The 20,485-nt window shown below is 50.5% G+C and overlaps 5 protein-coding genes across 5 annotated transcripts; 2 read left to right on the top strand and 3 right to left on the bottom strand.

Moving 5' to 3' along the window:
• Positions 1-121: 121 nt before the first annotated feature.
• On the bottom strand, positions 122-1,408 carry MYCGRDRAFT_103917 (uncharacterized protein; the record flags this gene model as incomplete). Its single annotated transcript, XM_003854003.1, has 5 exons — positions 122-178; positions 233-328; positions 388-755; positions 806-930; positions 987-1,408. Coding segments are annotated over 5 exons (753 nt in total), but the record flags the coding sequence as incomplete, so codon positions are not given.
• A 1,050-nt stretch (positions 1,409-2,458) lies between these two features.
• Positions 2,459-4,093, bottom strand: MYCGRDRAFT_38058 (uncharacterized protein; the record flags this gene model as incomplete). Its single annotated transcript, XM_003854002.1, has 3 exons — positions 2,459-3,757; positions 3,812-3,859; positions 3,908-4,093. 3 exons carry the CDS (start codon positions 4,091-4,093, stop codon positions 2,459-2,461), a joined length of 1,533 nt encoding a protein of 510 aa, XP_003854050.1.
• A 1,134-nt stretch (positions 4,094-5,227) lies between these two features.
• Positions 5,228-6,147, top strand: MYCGRDRAFT_108829 (uncharacterized protein; the record flags this gene model as incomplete). Its single annotated transcript, XM_003854183.1, has 1 exon — positions 5,228-6,147. One exon carries the CDS (start codon positions 5,533-5,535, stop codon positions 6,145-6,147), a length of 615 nt encoding a protein of 204 aa, XP_003854231.1.
• Positions 6,148-7,511: 1,364 nt separating this feature from the next.
• MYCGRDRAFT_92058 (uncharacterized protein) lies at positions 7,512-8,306 on the top strand (the record flags this gene model as incomplete). The annotated part of the gene is made up of 1 exon (XM_003854184.1): positions 7,512-8,306. The coding sequence occupies one exon, from the start codon at positions 7,512-7,514 to the stop codon at positions 8,304-8,306; it is 795 nt and encodes a 264-aa protein (XP_003854232.1).
• Positions 8,307-8,877: 571 nt separating this feature from the next.
• On the bottom strand, positions 8,878-9,607 carry MYCGRDRAFT_92057 (uncharacterized protein; the record flags this gene model as incomplete). Its single annotated transcript, XM_003854001.1, has 3 exons — positions 8,878-9,046; positions 9,102-9,203; positions 9,348-9,607. 3 exons carry the CDS (start codon positions 9,605-9,607, stop codon positions 8,878-8,880), a joined length of 531 nt encoding a protein of 176 aa, XP_003854049.1.
• Positions 9,608-20,485: the final 10,878 nt, after the last annotated feature.

Below are 20,485 nucleotides of genomic sequence, written 5' to 3'. Positions count from 1 at the left end.
TGAAGTCAACATGATGAAGCTCGGCGATCTGGCGACCTTCAATCGACCCATCGAGTCTCGCTTTCTTGCACGGTGCCAGCATCGTGTCAAGAGGCCGGCCGTAGCTGGCATGCAACAGCAGATCATGCTCACGTACACTTCAATCAGGCTCCAGAGTCCAACGGATGTGAAATCCCAACTTTACAAGGTGTCAGCGGGTACTCGGAGAGCCAGGTCTTGAGGCGAAACTTACGTGATGTTTCGAGCGGTCGTGAGGCCGTAAATCGTGAACATGCGATAGATACTGCAGCCCGTGGCGACAATTCCGACCAAGAAGCAAGCAATGAAGCTACACACGCAGTCAGTTCGGTATCCATTGAAGGGTCAGTGCTGAAATTCGTTACATACCCGAGCTTCTGGGTTGTTGAGACCTTCAACCTGAGCAGTCGCGTGATAGGCAAAGCCAAGACGATGATATCGTATGAAATGTTCAGACCGCCGTAGGCGTAGACACCGGCAACCCGATCCGTGCATGTTCCTCCTGCACGATTGGCGTAACGCCACGCATTGTGGAGGGGATGGCAAGCAAAAGTCGTGGCCAACGTGATGGCGATGGTCGTTCCGATGAGCGCAAAGATCATGATGCAGCAAGTCACATGAAAACTGGTCCATCCCTTGCCTTTCTCTCGCGGCCAGATGCGAAGGTAGAGAAGCACCAGTGAGAGCTTCGTGCAGAGTACAGAACAATTGTACAGTGGTTGGGTAGCGTAGAAGTACTAGGATGCTGATCAGCGACGCTGTTTCCCAAGGCAGGTGATGGTCTTACTTTTGCGTATGTGAGAATTGTATCGATCTCCAAAGTCCACATGTCTTTCCCAACACCATAGTGCATCATCGTCAATGCCATGATCGTGAGTCCGGTCACAGGTAGAAAACAGAATAGGACAACGCCTGCGATCCCATCAGCTTTTGCAAACTTTCCAGCTCTCGGCGACATCGATACTTACCATCATCCCAACTCAGCCCAGCACCTCTCAGTCTCGGCCAGCGGGATATGAAGCGAGCGATGGTGAAGAAAGTCGCCACCGAGAACATCGCAACTACGATGCTGAACATGAGTGGCGTAATGTTCCGATCCGTCCGATAATTGCAAGACAGAGCCTGGAACTTGAGGCCGGCCAAGGCATCGCCCAGCGACGGACATCCTCCAATGACACAGGAAGCGAGAGCGTCCTCGAGCGGCCCCGTACGCGCGCAATAGCAGTCCTCGCCGATTGTGCAGTTAAACTGTGGCAGAATGTCGAGACCGCATTTCGACACGCAGGGTGGAAGATGGAGCGCGGCTTCGGCAGCTTCAGGGCTCAGTTGTATCTGCGCCCAGGCCGTCGAGCGTAAGAGGCTTAGGATGAGGATGAAAAAGATGCTGGATGCCATGGTCGGCGTTCGTAGAGCTGCGAAGACATCCGTAAGGAGGCGTGCATAGCAGCGAAGGACTGGCGACGAAGGGATATATAGACAGTAAATGCCGCGATCCTTCGCGTGCTGCACTTCGAACTAGCTCAGCTGTCGCAAGGTGTCGATCGGTTATGAGGGCCGTGTGTCCAAATGTACCGTGACGCCGTCCGGAGGTTGATAGTCCAAGCGTGGTCGAGAACTCTGTCTGACCAGAATCGACAAAATCGGAGGATCGCATTGGTTCTGCAGACGACACTCGCATTGCAACCCAAGACTCAAGTGAGAAGCTGCTTTCGATAGCTAGTTGCTAGCGCACGTCAGTCAAAGCTTATGATGAGCGGCCCCTTGATAAGTGGTTCCGGTAGACCTAAATCCGGTGCCCCGCATTGATCGACACCGAAGAGGCGGATGGCGCGGCGGCCAAGATCCCGGGAGGAACTCTCGAATGCGGTGCCTGGATCCAATAGCTTGTCGATATGAGCGATGGACCAAAAGCAGCATGAGAGCGGATCGTCCATTGGCTGCACATTTGCAATTGCCCAGTCTTGACGAGCTACAAAGAATGCTGTTGCATCTCCAACAATCTGCAGAAGCGTGAAGGCCATTCCTGATTCCCCACGGGGCTCCCAACCTTAACATACCTCCATGCACCCCTGACTCTCGAGGCATGTCCGCGGACCGCGAACTTCTCGGATAGAAAGACGCCCGTGCCAAGGTAAAACACCAGACTGTGATGAGGTCGCCGAGCCACGTCGAATGAATGTAGGCAGTGGTGTTTTCGCTCAAGACAGAACCACAAAGGTAGTCTGTGAGCAGCTCCAGACCCTATCGGCTCGGAAACGTGTAAAAGATCTGATTCTTTGGAAGTTGGGTCCAGAAGAAGCCCAGCCACTGACGAAACGAACTTCTTCGACGTGCTCCACAACGTCACCCTGCTTCTTCTTGAACGCCAAACACCAAGTAAAATCTTGCGTATAAAGAGTGAGCAAGAGCAAGCTCCAGCGCCAGTCTTGTTGTCGAAACTCTAAAGACAGTACCTGAAGCCCTTGCTTTCTTTGTCCGTACGATCTTGGAAGCCTTCGAGGATGGCTTCCTCGATACCGTGCGCCACAGTCTCATCCGCGGCCATGGCTCGATCTCGCCGTCTGTTCTCCCACGCCATATGTGCGGCAAGAACACCAGCAAGTACGACCGAGCCGATCATGCAGACCACTAGACCTGTGATGGCAGACTGATATCTTGGTGCCTCGCGGGCAAAGAAGATGTTGGGACCGATGATGTTGCCAGCGGCATAGAAAGCAAACCACAGTCCATTCGTGACTGATCGCTTGGTATGCCCTGCGATATTCGTTGTCATTAGATTCCAGCATAGAATTACAGCGCCGCCGAAGATGAACTGAAGCCAGCATGATCCGACCAGAGACCAGCGATGGTCGAGATTGGTGAACCGAATGCCAAGCAGACCACCCAGTCCAGGCAAGCAGGCCACTGCCAGGAACAGACAACGAGTGTTTCGCCAGAAGCCAGCAGCAATTCCTAGGAGTGGGACGAGAAGGAATTCTAGAGCACCAGTTGGCAATTGTAATAGGGTCGCATTAATTCCCGAAAATCCGAACCCTTTGATCAGCGCCGATAGGAAGTTGGACACTCCTCCATTGATGATTCCCATGGCCAGCCCGATCAATGTCAGACACCAGACTTTGATGTCCAGACACGCCTCCACGGCCTGAGCAGCGTTGAACGCACTCGACTTGACTCCGGTCATATTTGCTGCGATGCGATGCACAGCAACGACCTTCTGCTTGTGCGTGAGGAAGCGTGCGTTCGCTGGAGAGTCGGGCATAAAAGCCAAGAACACAAAGCTCCAGACGAAGTTCATGAGGCCGATGACCACGAAAATGAGCTCCCAGGAGGTGATAGCTTTGCTGTTGACATGGCCCAGCCCGAAACCAAGTAAAGCACCCACCATCGTTGCCATACCGTTGAACGCCAGGAACGTACACATCCGCAATGGCTGCTCCTGCCTCGTGTAGAACATGGCACAGATACTCATGATTGCTGGAGAAATGCCGGCCTCGCATACACCGAGCATGAATCGGATGACCAGCATGCCGGCATAGTTGTGAACGGCGGCATGGCAGCAGAGTAGAATACTCCAGACCACGAGACAGCCTCCCGTGAACTTGCCCACCGGTACTCGTTGGAGCAGTAGATTGGCTGGAATCGCGGCTCCTAGATAACCGAAGTTGAATATCGCGGCAACCCAGGAGTATCGTTGGCCCTGGAGTCCTAAGTCTGCGATGAGGCCGTATGCAGAGGCGTACTGTAGGTTGATGTCAGCTGTTGCTCGATAGCTGGAATGTCAAAGCGAGCTTACATTGAGTGAAAGCTTGTTCAAGAACTGGATCATGTACGTAACACAGATCTGCTCCTGATTTAGTGTCATTCTTCGTCCAACTCAGGTAATTCATACCAGCGGCATGATGACCCGGTCTATCTTTCGCAGGACAATCTTCCTCTCAGCCTCGAGCTCTTCGCCTGTGTAATCCTGGATCTCAAGGTAGAGATCCGCGCCAACATCTCTCAGGATCGGTGCTGCTTTCTTTGCATCTTCATTTGCCACAGGAGAGGAATCTCTGACCACTTTCTCATTCTTCATGTCATCCATTGTGAAGATTGTGGTAACTGAGAAAACAGGGTCGAAGATGCTGCGAAGAGATGTCTGAGAACTCGCCGTGACCTGTGTTCAGGACATGCTGAAGAATATCCTGTGTACCATCAAAGGTGCGTTGATATCAAGACCAGGCCTATCGCATGCAGGTCCAATATACGACATGAGCGGTACGATAAGGCCGACTTTCGCCCCACGATGAGGCGATCGTCGGCTTGGCACGGGAAGATGCATTGATGCTTCTCGATGTTCAAGCGTATCTGTCGCAGTGCTTGGTGCTGAGGATGAATGGAGGGTCAAAGGTCGATGGTTTTCTTAATCACATCATCAGTACCTTGTCTCGACAAGGCGGCGACGTCCAGACTCCAATCCAATGCTGCCGGCATGTCTCGGCAAATGCGAACGAGCAGTGGACATGAGGTCAATGCTGGCCTATCGGAATGGCGGCTCGTCGTCAAGCGGCAACTGCAGTCCCGCATTGAATTGTTGGTCACAGCCAGACCAACAAGTGATCGGCTTGGATGGGTCTCTGTGGCATCAGACTTGCCATTCTGCATGCGTGTGCCGCGCAAGGTCAGTCTGCATTCATTCGTCCGCAGCGGATTGCGATAGCGACATTGCTGGTCGGGCAAGGCTCAGGGCATTTGTCGCTCGCTTCGTCTCAGCAATCACACAGAGCCTGGCTCGCAGGGTCGTCGATCATTGGAGAGGAAGAGAGGAAGAGTTCGTTGCGTGTTTGTGCTGTGCCTCAAGGATTTTTGACACCAGCTGGCGCTCAGCACAGCCGAGCCAATCGGCAGGCCTGCAACTGCACTTCGCAACAACGTATATCCTTGTAAACCACAACACACACCAACACTCGAGATCCACCTGCACTGCGCCCAACATGGCACAAGTGTGAACAAAGAGTCCACATGGCACATGCTGTCCGCGTGCCAAAGTCGTTTGTGCGAGGACGCTGATCTGTGTCGCAGCGCGCAAGAGGAAGGCAGGATTGTATCTGAGGCTCACAGGTCGCTCGGCTCTGTGCGGTTGGGGAATGCAGCCCTTCATGAGTGCCGTTCAAGCGCTATGGTACCTCCGAGCCTGTATATCACATGCGTCTGCCATGGTGCTACGTTGCAGACAGGCTATACACCGGTCCAGAGCACGCTCCGGGATATCGCAGCATCTGGCCTCCGCAATGCTCAGTCTAGCATGCAACGTTAATCATCACATCTAGGTAGCTTTGAGCTCAATGCCTGCCCGTCACGTCTCGAACTTTGTTCGTACGTGCCGCACACTTGCAGGGCACTCCAGAATGGGGCTACCCTTGGTGTTGACGAGGAGAGCACACAGGGAGTATCAAGGCAGCTCTTATACCACGACACTCGGCCGTCAGCAGAACATTACTCTCATGAATCAACGCTCGACACCCACACGAAGCTATGAGGTCGAGCGGGAGTACCAACGACCACCATGCGCACCACCGATACGCATCTGAAAACATGCATACTCCGCCATGGGAACTCACCGCCAAGATCGGCATAAGCGACGCCACCAGGACTCCTTCGTCAGCCGCTGATCGGGACGTCTACGCTGATGACAACCATCACGCATCGGTTCCAAGACAACAGTATTCCGCGAGAGCACCGACTTACCATGATATCCGTCGATCGCCAACTTTGGCTTCTGAGTGCTACAACGCGAATGCCTCGGTGCCAGATGCCACAAGACCTGCCTTGACTGGCCCTCCAAGTTCGAGAATGTCTCCTCACTTGTCCGACTCCTCTGGCACTTCGTCCGGCTCGTTTGATCCTCAGAGGATTCAGGCATTCCCCGGTACAATGTCAGCTCGGCACGAGAGCCAGGAGTACACACATATCCGAAGGTCCAAAGGTCACGACGATGTCGAAGAGTCGACGGAAGATCCTGACCGCCAGGATACTGGCAAGCTGAAAAGGATGAAGTCGGCGTTCAGAAGCTTCTTCAAGAAGCGGCACGTGGATGAAAGGCAGTTTGAGACGATCTCGGGACGACATTGGGCGGATGATTCTGATTGAGCTTGAGGTGGAGGAAATATTGCACGTAGAAGGCGCTCCTGCGATCGCTGCGTTACGGCTTACCATGGTATTGTCGCACTGAAGGCTTGAGGAGTACGGTGTTTGAGGAAGGGATTTTGGATGGGTTTTCAAATGAACACATTGTCAAATTGCCGCCGCTGTTGCATGTCACCATCAGATGACGACAATTCCAACTTCTTTCGGTCAATATTGTCTTCGTGCTGGTCATTCATCAATGAGGCCAAAAGCTGCTGGCATATACACACTATAGTCCCGCCAAGTCACACCGCCGCGTTCTGCATTGCTTCTTTACAACAACAAAGCTTGTCAGTATCTGACACGGTAACACCAACAGCAATGGCTTGAATGAGGCATAGCGAAATCTGCAGTCATCATCGCTGCCGCCAAACTACGGTGCAGCTCAGACACGGAACATGTGGTTTCAGTGGTTCAAACAGAAGACCCCTGTCGATTCACCTGGTTCCTCCTTAGCGCGGGCGCTTCGTAGCCGTACCCGAAAGTATGGCATCCACTCACATCTCTTCACCCACCTCACCTCTCCACTGCGCGTCGTCCTCTGCCGCTCGCATCCTTTGTCGACGCCTTCTCCGTTGCAACATGATCACTGGGTATCCTTGTTGGTACCTCTCGGTCTATGGCCGGCAAATGAGAGGAAGCTCCTCGATTGGACAATCTCGACCCACGAACACCTGCTCACAGCTGCGCCCAACCGCACGCCGCACGCCATCTCACCCAAATATGTGTAGACATGGGTACCAGAGTTTCCTGCTCTGCTGAAACAAGCTCCAGCGGCATACGGAGATCGCGTGTCCACGCAGGCAGGATCCTTCCAGGTCAGCCATCTCACCATTGCTGGTGGTAGCGCCGCAGATTCTGGTGTGCATATACTCACGGATCATGATTGCCGACTGCGCCGCTGGGGGAGCGAGATATTACTCAGAAGGTGCCCGACGATAGTGTAACGTCAGCCTCACCACCATTCCTTTCCGTCATCTTTTGTTTGAGCTTGGGTTTTGCTTGTGCTTCCTGATTTCGGCTCCTGCGATTGGCGTTTTGTTCACCTGCGAAGCGACTTTCTCATCAAAGCGAACATACTCCTCCTCGGCAGATCACCGGACTAACGACGACATCACTCCCCGCTCGCTGTGCAACGAGCACAGCTGCAGACCAGGATCTGTCGATAGCGTGCCTTCGAGCTGCAGGCCAGCTCCTCATTCTAACCCAAAGCCTCCCGAAGTCATCAATCGACTGCGCCGCACGGTGCTACCCTTTTGAAGTCATCCCTACAAACCTTCCTCCCTGGACATTTTGGCCTACTTCATCTCCAAAATCCGAATGAATCAATGTCGGGCTCCTCTGGCAAATCTCACGTACCAGCATCCTACGATGACAACACGTCACAGCCGCCATGGGAACAGCGCAGCGTAGCTCGCGTGCCATACCTGACCTCCAAAACCGAACCTCTGACCATGGCTGAGAAGGAAGCCCTGCCTGCTTACTGGGCAGCCGATGGTCGGCAGAACGCCGAACAGCACCGACCACGCACTCACAGCAAGGGTCAACGATCGACAGACCGGATGATGAATCAGCTTCACCACGAGGACAGAGAAAATGACTGGCGTCACTCAATTCCCAAGACTGCTCCGCCCTTCGCATCGGGGTCGCCGCCGGAACTTCCTTCAAAAGACTACCATCGTGCGGTCCAGTCCGACCCAAAACTTGATTCGCAACTACCAGCATGGGTCAAAGGCCCGCCCTCTCCACCAGAAAGCTTCAGCAGCTCCGCCGGATCCGACAAGACTGTATTCTCGACCGGCTCGCAGCCTTACGCATCCGATCAAGGTCCTCCATCCGCTCCCGTCGCTCCCTCGCAATTTCCCGGAACGATGTCTCACCACGATACTCCTCACCGTCGAAGTCGGACTCAATCCGCCGCAGACCGTCAGACTGCACCTCGTAGCTGGTCGGACCCTCCCATCACGGACCGCGAAGCTACAGCTCCGAAGAAGGAAAACATTGAGCGTGGCAAGTTCGGGTCGCGATTCAAGTCTGCGTTCAAGTCTGCATTCAAGCGGGACCCGATTGATGAGTCGCAGTTTGAGCGCATCGGCGACAAGCATTGGACGGACGAATCGTGAGGTTTCGCTGCTGCCTGGTCTGCATGGACGTGGCTTGACATGGCTTTGGACTATCGAACATTTCATTCGCATGATGGCTGTGTGTCTAATGTATGGACGGAGTTGTGGTTCTGCGGACAGAGGCGTTGAGAGAATGAAGTGCAAAGGAGAGGTCGAGGGAGGTGGAAGACAGTCTTTTCGGCTGTCAAGACTGATGCAATGCTTTCGTTCAAGTTCGAGATACCCCATTGCTCGCATTGTTCCGCTCATTGGGAAAGCGCTGTACGCTATGGAAGCTGATTGATTCTGTTGAGAAGTGAGAGTAGGAAATCTAGAAGGAATCAATGGCTTCTTATTACTCACTCTTCCGCTGCTTTCTTTGCTTCGTCCTCGAGCATACTGAACTGCCTAGCCGGGCGAGCAACGTCGATCTGCCATCGCAGCTCCATGTCTTTCGCTGATCATCGAGATCGTTTCTCAGAACGATCGACCACACACCAAGTCGCTCCTCGATATGCAACTCACCTGATGGGCAACAACAAGACACGCAAGACTCGAAAATCAAATCTTTTTGATTCTGCCTCTGCTACATCTATGTAGTATGCGTCGGATCAATCCACTTCACCGTCGTAGGTTTCTCAATCGGCTCCAAGTCCGGCAAATTCACCGCGATCGCCTCGCTGTCGCTGCGCATCAACACGCACTCCAACTTCTCGTCTGCGCTCGCGTTGATCTCCTGGTGGGGAACATATGGAGGTACACTGAGATGGTCAGTATCCAGCTGTGGTCGCTGTCAGGGCGATGGTCGAGCCTCACTAGATGAAGTCTCCGGGACCTGCTTCGGCTGTGAACTCCAACTTCTCACCCCAGCGCATGCGAGCTTTGCCTTTGAGAATGTAGATGACAGATTCGAGGTGTCTGCACGCAACACATTGTTAGCCAGCGGCTTCTTTGCAACAACGCTCCAATCTCCATCATCTAATCCCAGTCCGCCGTCTGTATGCGTCCACGATTTCTGCGGAGCTACACTATAAACGAACATCACACCCCGCATAAACTCACCCATGATGATGCGCCCCCGTCTTCGCATCCGGATGAATATTGACCGTCCCCGCCCAGATCTTCTGTGCTCCCACCCGAGCAAAGTTGATGGCAGCAGCACGATCCATACCGGGCGTTTGCGCAGTGTTGCTGTCCAGCGAGTCGGCGGGGATCACGCGGACGCCGGTGGTCTTCCAGTCGTCGTTGGGGGGAGCGGTATGGTCGTGGGAGTGGGAGTGGCCGTCATCGTGGGTGTGCTCGTGAGAGTGGGAGTCGGACATCTTTGTGGACTTCTGGGAATCGTTGATCCTGCGAGGAAGAAGAAGTTGTATGGGCAAGAGGGTACGTCGTGGTATATATGAGTGGGGCGAAGGCGTGATGGGAAGGAGTGGAGTTGTGAAGCCGAGCTTGAGAGGTGGGTAGTCTCAGACGCACAGACTATACTTGGCGGCGCTAATCCCCTTCGGGGGCGCCTTCCTATATAGTCTAAGAGCGCAACAGCCGAACTAGGTAATAGAGGGTTAGCTAAAATCTAAAAACTTGTATATTAGTCTAAACGCCTGTCTAATACCCGTAAACGATTCGTATAACTTGTAGAATTAATCTAATGTAATTTGTTTACGCCTAATCGCAATAGCCGTACCTTAGTCGCCTAAAAGGGAATCTCTAGCCGCTCCTAGACCTCTAGATGTATTATATCCTCCCTTTATGTAATACTACCTCTACCCGCCTTTGCGCTGCTAGTCGTCTGTACCTATCCGGCGAAGGTAGCTATTATATAACTTATACTTAGTTATACCGTAGGGTACTCGACTAAGCCTATGCGTTTATACGTGCTATTAGGGCTTCCCTCTTCTGCTATCTAACCGCTCTATCCTCTACCTCCCGCTAAGCGCGGGTAGCTATACTAGACCCGCGACCTAAAGAGGTTAAAACGACGTTTATATTAGCACTTGGGGTTAGGTCTCGACGCCTAGTAGCCGCCGGTAGTACAGTAACTAACTAACGTCTAACGCTTGGCTCTCGTCTCTCTCTATGCCTAACTCTACTGCCGTCTAGCGCATTTCCGCTATACTCCGGCCTCTACGATACTAAGCTGCCTAGCTAAATAGTATCTACCTTCTTCTAAATGTTCCTAGTATGCGTAGGCTTCGGTTCGTAGTGCGGAATCCTAGGCGCGAGGTATCTGCTTATAGTCTCGCGTACTAGCTATGCTATAGTAGCATAGTAGGATAGCGGGTTTCGGTTGCGGACGTCTTCTAGTACGGCGCTACGCCTGTCGCCGACGCCTACGCGGCTGCCGTATATTCCCCTAGGGCGAGGAGCTGCTATCTCGTATACGTTGTCGTACTCGTAGTCTAGGAAGGTGCTCGATAGTAGTACTTCTATCTAGCGTCGGACGCGCTAGCGTACTCTCTAGAGAGTTCCTTTATAAGGATTGCGCTCGACAGTCTCTTTATATTACTAGTATATACTAATCTTTAGATATTAGTAGCTGCGAGCGACTAGTTAGGCTCGATACGTACCTAAATAGGTAGTAATTAATAAGTAGATGCGGAAGAGGATAATTAGGCTAGACCGGTAGAAGGCGATCGTTGTTAATGTCGATGCGATATATTTAAACGTTATTAATGTCTAAGAGATAAATGCTTCGCCCTGTCGCGTCTGTTTTATCTTCGCGTCGTCGTCTTGTTTGCCTAGTAAATGTGTAGGTCTACGCGGGCGTTACGCGTGCGTAATGTCGGATTATTTCCTTAATCTATGTTAGCTATCGTATAATCTCGCTAGACGATCCGACTAATGTGCAGTTTGGCTATTAGTCTACTGGTCGCAAATATCGTAGCTAATACTCTACCTAACTACCTATATGCTGCGTGCCGCTCCGCCTATCGATTGTAGTGTGAGGATCCCCTCACGTGAGCGCAGTCTGGCCTCATCTCCCCTAAGCTGGGCTAACCTGGTTTCGAAGAACGCAACAACGAGCTATCCTAGTTACGAAGAGCGCAACAGCGTACGGATTAAGGCAGTCCGATCTAGCTTGCCTCTTAATGCCTAACGATAAGGATCGAAGGGCTACGAAGGGACAGACGATCCCGCTTATAACGAGAGAAGTAAAGGATAGGGGAATAGAACCTAGCAGTAGCTATGTATATAGCGAAGGAGGCTCTCCTCCTCTATTCCCTCCTTTAACGAATCGAGTCGTTACATTCTAAAACCTATTGTTCGATACTTCCCTACTTTAGTCTTTCCCTACCTTATTATAAGGCAATCCTAACACGCGATTCGTTTAAACTTATATACTACAGTATCGAACCCCCGATCGACATAGCACCTAAGGCCACTCGCAGACGCGAGGAATCTCCTTCCGACACCTCCGCTCGCTAGCAGGGTGCTATACTAGCCGCTAAGTCCGACGCGGACGCCGCCGCCCGCTAGCTAAGCGCTACCTCTATTGCGGAAACCGTAGACGATGCCGGAACGACCTAGGAAGGCACCGACTCGACTACTTAGGCTAACCTAGTTCAAGGGGACGCACTAACCCGTAAGAAACGGAACTAGGAAGCCTAGGCGGAATACGAATTCCTCAAACTCTAGCAAAAGATTAAGGAACTCTAGAGCGAACTAGCCTTATATAGCCTAATTACCCTAAGGAGGGAGAAACTTGCTAAACTCTTCGTAGAAACGGACTATTTCGACAAGAACAAGGACAGCCTCCCTAAGTCTAAGGAACTACCCGTATTCGAAGGGAAGACCCGTGCTAATTACGAAGACTAGCTCCGCGCGGTAGAACGTAACTTCCGCAGACACTATAGATTCTCTAACCGGGAGGACCGAAAGGTCGACTACGCCGCCGACTATATAGGCAAGCTCTAGCAAGACTACTAGGAGCGCTACGTAGATTAGCTCGACGGCTAGACTACGCTAACCTAGACTATAATAAAGGGAGTTATGCTTAACTCTATAGGGACAGAGGCGGAACGCTACGAGAAGGCCTACGAACAATTGCGGAAGGCCTCCCTCGGAGACCGCACCCCCGACTAGCTCCTCGAAGAGCTAAAGATCCTTTAGAAGGAGTTAGAAGAAGAGAACGAGGGGCGCAAGATCCTTAACTTTAAGGCCTCCTTGCTATAGAACTACCGCTCCCGCCTCTCTAATTACCCGGCTCCGGCTACTACGCTTATTAAGGCCTAAGAGAGGGTTAACAAAACCTATAGGATTATCGAGGGTTAGAAGCAGGAGTTAAGGGACAACCCGGGCCGTAGAAGAGGTAAGGGCAACCGAAAGAGACGTAGAAGCAACAGTATCGACGACTAGGACCCTAAGAAGTCTAAGTCGGAGGACGGATCGGACTAGAGGGGCCTAGCTAAGGCTACTTACTATAGTTGCCGCTAGGTCGGGTATATTAAGCGCGATTGCCCTAACCCTTCCCTCTAGAAGGACTCGGAAAAAGAGGCGCCCCCTAAGTAGACGCTGCTGTCTTAGTAGGCTAGGTTCTCTATACTAAGGAGCAGCGCAGGATAGCGGAGCCGGGTCGGCGCCGCTATAAGCGTAGGCGCCTTATCGAAGTTACGCTAACCTTAAATAGTCTAGGGAGGACTAGAACGGTTGCGGGACTAATCGACAGCGGCGCGCAGGATAACTTCTATAACTCCTTATTAGCAAAGGACATAGACTAGGTTATCTAGGAGCCGCCCGCTAGGGTCGCGTACAAGACGCTAAACGGGTAAAGCCTTTAGGTCCTTAGCGAAACGCGGAGCTTATATAAGGCCCGGGACAACTTAGGACGAATACACAGATACATCGACACCTTTAGAGTAGGGCGCATCTATAGCTATAAGGTCGTCTTAGGGATGCCTTAGCTCGAGAAATACAATCTAAACGTAGATTTCACCCTAAAAAGGGTCGACTAGAGAACGAAGCCCCGAAAACGATAGGCGATAGCTGTTGTTAGGCTAGAGAGGTTCTATAGGGAGTACCTTAGCGAAGTAAATGCGGCACTTTATGTTATAACGATCTAGGACGCGTCGGAAGAAGCTAGTCCGGGTTAGGGGGGCGTTCCGAGCGCCTACTCTAACTTCGCGGATGTCTTCTCGGAGGAACTCGCAGGCGAGTTAGCTCCCTACGGTCCACATAATCTAAAGATCGAGCTAGTAGAAGGAGGAAAGGTCCCCTTTAGTCCGATGTACGCCCTATCCGAGGTAGAGATAGAGGCTATACGGACCTAGCTACCTAAACACCTGAAGAACGGGTTTATTAAGCGGTCGACGTCGTCGGCTAGCGCTCTAGTCCTCTTCGCACGGAAGAAGGATAGTACCCTCCGCCTATATATTAACTACCGCAGTCTAAACGCGGTAACAGTTAAGAACAGGGGGGGTCTACCTCTTATTAGCGAGTCCCTCGACTAGCTAGCCGGTGCTAGGTACTTTACCAAGGTCGACCTACGCTATACGTACTATCGGGTGCGTATTAGGGAAGGCGACGAGTGGAAGACGGCATTCCGGACCAGGTACGGCCATTTTAAATATACGGTAATACTATTCGGGCTTTATAATGCCCTAGTAGTGTTCCAGAACTTTATTAATAGCGTCCTAGTAGGACTAGTTAATGTCTTCTGCGTTGTATACCTTAACGACATCCTGATTTACTCTAGAACGCTTAAAGAGCACGAGGATTACGTCCGGCAGGTCTTAGAACGGCTGCGACGGCACAAACTATACGCTAACCTAGCTAAATGCAAGTTCTACAAAAGCTAGGTCGAATACCTAGGCTACGTAGTTACCTAGGATAGGCTGCGGATCGACCTAGAACGCATTAAATTAGTCTAGGAGTAGCTAGTCCCTACGTCTATCTACGACATAAGGGTCTTTATTAGTTTTACTAACTACTACCGACGCTTTATTAAGGGCTTCTCGCAGCTAGCAGCCGCCCTAAACCGCTACACTAAAGGCAAGAAGGCGGCGAACTAGCGCCGAAGAGAGCGTGCTTATCTCGAATTAGACGACAGGGCGATCTAGTCCTTCTATAAGCTACGCCGTAAGTTCGCAGAAGAGCCCGTTCTGCGCTACTATAACCTAGAGCTCCCTTGTTAGGTAGAGACCGACGCATCGGGGGAAGCAATATCGGGCATCCTTTCCTAGCCTTATAACGAGGGGGGCAAACTGTAGTAGTTCCCGGTCGCCTACTTCTTAAGGAAGATAATTACGGCAGAAAGGAACTACGGAACAGAAGATAGCGAGCTCCTCGCTATAGTAGACTCCTTTAAACACTTTAGGCACTACCTCGAGGGCGCCCGCTACTAAGTAGAGTTGCTAACCGACTATGCGAACCTTTAGACCCTTATAACGACGAAGACCCTCTCGAGGAGGCAAGTTAGATAGGCTAAATAGCTGTCGCAGATCGATTTTAGGACTACGTATAGGCCGGGTAAGGCGAATAGCGCTGCCGACGCACTTAGTAGGAGACTAGACCTTACTAAGGAGTCGCATTCGGGCTAATAGGCTACCGAGGAGGAAGCAGACGCTAGCGTCCGCCTCTTCCGAAAGGTATTTGCACTGCCGACAGGGCAGGATAGCCTAGTCCGGTACGTTAGGGCAGCGGTAAGGACCCCGAACCTTCTAGAGCGGCTTAAGAAAGCCCTTAGTAAGGACCCTACCTATAAGAGGATAGTCTAGGAGAAGGCTATCGCCGAGCCTGCCTTCTAGGCGGAGAGGTAGTCCCTAGAAGAGGGCGTTGCGTACATAAATAGCAAGGCATACGTACTAGAAGGCGCTATAAGGCTCTAGCTACTCTAGGAATACTACGACGACCCCCTCTCCGGACATTTCGGCTTTACAAGGACCCTAAAGTTGCTTTAGCGTAGTTTCTACTAGCCCAGGATGCGGAAGTATGTTAAGGAGTTCGTAAGGACCTGCTAGGCGTACGAAAGAGCGAAGCTACGAAGGTACAAACCGCACAGCCTACTGCACCCCGAACCCCCCTTGCTAACTCCCTAGGCCGACATTACGCTGGATTTTATTACTAACCTCCCGCCGAGCAAGTTCCTAAGCTAGTCTTACGACTGTATACTAGTAGTAGTAGACCGCTACACTAAGATAGTCTATTACGTACTATGCCGGAAAACGATTACGTTAGCTGACCTCGCTAAACTTATAATAAGAGAGGTTGTCCGCCTCTATAGCCAGCCGGCTATAATTACGTCCGACCGCGGGCCAATCCTTACCTCTAAATTCTAGAGCACCTTCTACTACTGCCTCGGGGTACACCGGAAGCTAAGTACGGCATTCTATCCGTAGACGGATAGTTAGACGGAAAGGCAGAACTAGACACTAGAGCAGTATTTACGGACGTACTACAACTATAAGCAGGACAACTAGGCCTCTCTGCTGTCGACGGCGGAATTCGCCTATAATAATAGTATGCATACGGCAACCGGGCTAACGCCGTTCTAAGCATACACAACGAGGGACCTACGAAGGTCCTACTAGCCTAGAATGCGCTAGAAAGATGGCAAGGCGCTAAAGGCTATCTAACTCGCGGAGCAGATAATTACTAACTAGAAGAAGATGCGCGAAAGACTAGCTAAGACGAAGAAACAGATGGCTAAGTAGGCGAACAAGTATAGGAAGGACGTCTCCTTTAACGTAGGTAACGAAGTCTACCTAAACACAAAGAACATTAAGTCTATGCGGCTATTACCTAAGCTCGACTATAAGTACATCGGACTATATAAGGTTAAGGCAATAGTTAACTACGTAACATATATACTCGACCTCCCTAGCTCGCTAAGCATCTACCCTACCTTCTACGTCTCGCTCCTTAAGAAGTCTATCCCGGACTACTCTAGCCGTAAATAGGACAAAATAAAGCGGTACGACGTAGGGGACGGGGACGAATAGGAGGTAGAAGACATCTTAGATAAAAAAGAGGACGACCTACACAACTTTAGTTACCTAATTAAGTAGAAGGGCTTCGGGGAGCACGAGAACTCCTAGGAGCCTAGATATAACATAAGCCCGGCGGCAATAAGAGCATTCCGCCGCAAGATAGGCCAGAAGGAGCTAAAAAGGCGTAGGAAGATGTAAGAAAAATCCCGAGGATTTCTAAGGGACTTAGATAAAATTACTTAAATTTAAAAATTCGAAGGGCGGAATCGGCTTTATTCTAGTCTAATCTAGTCTAAGTTAACTAACCCTGCGCTATTTAACAACTATCTAGGCCCCGCTATAGTCTTAATATGCTATGTCGACGTTATCTGTTATACCCCTAGTCCCGGAAGACCTACGCCCGCTATTCTAGTCTAGAATAGCTTAATTAAAGTCGGAGTCGCCCTAGTTCGGGTCCTCTACCTTACTACAGTCCTTAGCGGTCGTCGGAAAGACTATCTTGCGCAACTATCCCTTCTTTAGAGCCTGGTCGCTTATAATAATGCAGTTAAACGCCTCTAAGGCAGTGCTAACCGCGATTAGGCGATCCTCGGCCTCCTTAGCACGCTTACAGTCCGACTTGCGGCCGCGCACGTCTATTAAGCGGCGCTTCTTGCTAGGGGTGCTACTAGACTGCTACAAAGAATATTAGTAAGGGCTAGATTAAGCTAGGATTAGTATATATAGCCTTCGCTAAGATCGCACTAGCCGAGCGGTCCCTCTTAGGCACCTTCTGTCTAGTATCCTCCTAGGTAGCAGTGCTAGGGTGCTAGGAGAGACCGTCCTCGCTATAGAAACTGCTATCTAACTTCCTGTTTAACTATCCTAATTAGCTGCTAGTCTAGAATACGCTAGAAAGGGACACTTACGCCTCTACAGAGCCTGTAAAACACAGAACACGATCTAGCAAGTCTTCCTTCTTAGCCTTAGACTAGGTAGTGCGGCCGTAGACGGTGTCGATGTCCTGCTTAATAGCTTTCTAGGCGGGCTCCTAGTCGACCGGTATCTAAGTAGGACAGTTAGCGGCAGAACACGCTAGAATTAACTAAACCGACCTACCTAAAGATAGTCCGCATTCTTGCTAGTTAGGCATCCGGAACACTTAGCCAGGATATTGCCGGGTAGGGGCTTCTCTGCCGCAATCTAGCAGATCTTAGACAGGTCCTAGCCCTCCTTAACGCTAGAGAGGCATAACGAGCACGGATTCTCGTTCTACCTACTAGCTCGGACTTTCTTGTAGTACTTGTCGCGAAGATAGTAGAGTGCGCCGGACATTATGCTAGTCTAGTCGCAATGTTAGCTAATCTAGCGCTAATCTAGACCGTTCTGGAGCTAGCTGCTAATACTTACTTTTAGTAGGTGTTTGTAAGAAGAGAAGAATTCGAGGGCGAGAAAGAGTAGTATATGCGCGAGGGACCTACTTTTATTTCCTAATCGGGATACCGAGCAGCTAGCCTAGCAACGTTAGCAGTTAGTAAATTAAACCTGTAGCTAAACGCTGCTAAAGATTCGCGCACGTAACTAAGGTTAGTTGCACCGGGGGGAGGGGGGTAATGTAAGGATCCCCTTACGTAAGCGCAGTCTAGCCTTATCTCCCCTAAGCTGGGCTAACCTAGTTTCGAAGAACGTAACAACGAGCTATCCTAGTTACGAAGAGCGCAACAGCGTACGGATTAAGGCAGTCCGATCTAGCTTGCCTCTTAATGCCTAACGATAAGGATCGAAGGGCTACGAAGGGACAGACGATCCCGCTTATAACGAGAGAAGTAAAGGATAGGGGAATGGAACCTAGTAGTAGCTATGTATATAGCGAAGGAGGCTCTCCTCCTCTATTCCCTCCTTTAACGAATCGAGTCGTTACATTCTGAAACCTATTGTTCGATACTTCCCTACTTCAGTCTTTCCCTGCCTTATTACGAGGCAATCCTAACATGTAGCCTAGGGCTCTAGGCGATGCTGCTTTAGCTGCTTGCCGTTCAGCTGCTTGCCGTTCAGCTGCTTGCCGTTCAGCTGCTTGCCGTTTAGCTACTTGCCGTTTAGCTGCTTGCCGTTTAGCTACTTATCGTTCTACTACTTGTCGTTCTACTACTAAGTCTGCGTTGTTAGAGGCTCTAGGTAATAGTCTTACGTCGGATAACGTGCGCCTATCTAGATGCTCTACTTCTTAAGTAACCTAGCGAGGTTATTAATAAGTTTTGCCGGCCGAGGACTGTCTAGCTAGTATTGTGTCGGTTCTGCTATTACTACATTGCTATACGGGCTATACAGGTAGCCGGGCGCTCTACTACGCCGAGGCTAAAGGCTATGTTAGACTCCTTAGTCCGGTTCTTTGTATTAGGCCCGTCCCCCTTACTATCGGCTATTAGGCGAAGGTTAATATATCTAAGTTGTCGTCGTAGCCTAGCTTAGGTTATATTACGGTATATAATACTTTTAATAAGAAACTAGTAGACATAAGCAGGCTTTTAGGGTTTAATTAAAATCCACTTAACTAAACGCTCGAGCTATCGCCTATAGGGCTATCCTAACGACAGGTAAGCAACTAATAGTAGTGCTAAAGGTTCTATGCACTTTACTATTAAAAGGGACTCGCGAAATAAACACTAAAGCTAACACCTGTAGGGCTATCCTAGAGACAGGTAAGCTATAAAGAATGCTCGTATCGCATCTTACCTAAGTGCTACAAACATGCTTATAAAATTAGTTAAATGCAGTTAACGCTCGCGCTCGCTACCTCTAAATTATTTGCCTCTACGCCTATCTAACTTCTTTAGCCTACTACTAGGAGGAACCCGGCTACTATAACTCTAGTCCTAGTACGAAAAGATGCTTCGGACGACGTGTCTATCTAAGTCGATCGAACCCTCGTTTCGCTTACGTCCCGGGCTTAGGTTAACCTATCTAGGCGAGAAGAACGTGCCGGTTAGTTCGCCGCCCTCTAAGACGTATCTTCCGCCGGAAGGGCTATCCTACTAGACGTCGAATCCGAATAGGGTAAATAACTTCTTCCCGCTTCGCTTAGTAGAGTTAGCTATTAGAGTATGCGGATCGTTATGCCGGGACTTCGTAGGCGTATCCTTAGGCGTCTGCTTCTTCGCCGGCCTCTCCTTCCGAGAGGACCTTATTCTAGCCTCCTTGCGGGCAGCCTCCTCCCGCTCCTCCCTAATCTCGTCCGCTAACCGCGCCTTGTCCTCGCGCACTTTATTACTTATGCGGCGAGTTGTCCTACGACCTGTAACCTTAGGCGCATCCGCTATCTCTACGTCTAATTATAGAGCGCCTATCGAACAAGTGCTTATACGCCTATTATATATAGGCGTCTTTAGCTAGATAGAAGGCGGCGCTATCGTTACTAGAGGACTATCTAGATCTAGAAGGTCGCGACGGGAGTAGTCTTAGTTAATTACTTTGTTAACCTCTCCCTACGCTTCCTTTAGGGCGGTTTTTAGGCAGTCGGTATACTCTTCCGCGTCGAATCGAGCGTCGTATCTAAACGGGACTATAATACACCTATACTTCTTATGTTTGCCTAAGACGCGTCCGCTACTATAGTGCGTTACAACCTCGGGGACATTCTCTATACTTATAAAGAGTAACATATCGGAGATCTTTATTTAAGCGTCTCCTAAGCTAGGAAGACGCTCCGTCTCTTCGTCCTCCTTACTCTCCTTATAGTCTAGCGTCGCTTCCTTCGTATACTTCGTAGCTAGACTATTCGTAGCTAGACTACACTTATTATAATTGCTATAAAGTAGGTAGTTAGTATAGGCACCTAAGAAGAGGAACTCTCTATCCCTAGCCCTCTCCTATATAGGATGTAGCTAGACGATATAGTCGTTTGCGAATCTATTCGGATCGTTAGCTAGGCCGCACTTCGTGCAAGTCTTAGTAGCTGACATAATAGCACCGCCTATCTAGAAAGTAGCTAGAATAGCTACTAGCTTCGTAGCAGAGGTGCTAGGTACGAAGGTACGTATCTAATTGCCGAAGCGCCTTAGAATCTCCTTACTAGATACGAGCGCGTATAGACCGGTTCGGGAATCGTCTACTAGTTCTATAATACTAGAATGTATGCGCCCTTAACGCCCTACGCGCTTGTTTACGTCCCTAATTACCGAGCCGGATTTCTAACATACTACGCGGTAAAGCCCTTAAACGAACTTAACGATATTGCCCTTATAGAGCGTAACTTTTGCCTAGCTGTACTATTCTGTCTAAAACTACTTAGCGTATATA

The sequence above is a fragment of the Zymoseptoria tritici genome, chromosome 3 (genome assembly GCF_000219625.1).
Source record: "Zymoseptoria tritici IPO323 chromosome 3, whole genome shotgun sequence".
NCBI lineage: Eukaryota > Fungi > Ascomycota > Dothideomycetes > Mycosphaerellales > Mycosphaerellaceae > Zymoseptoria > Zymoseptoria tritici.
The sequence above is the reverse complement of the archived record's forward strand: the minus strand, read 5'-3'. Positions and strand labels throughout refer to the sequence as shown.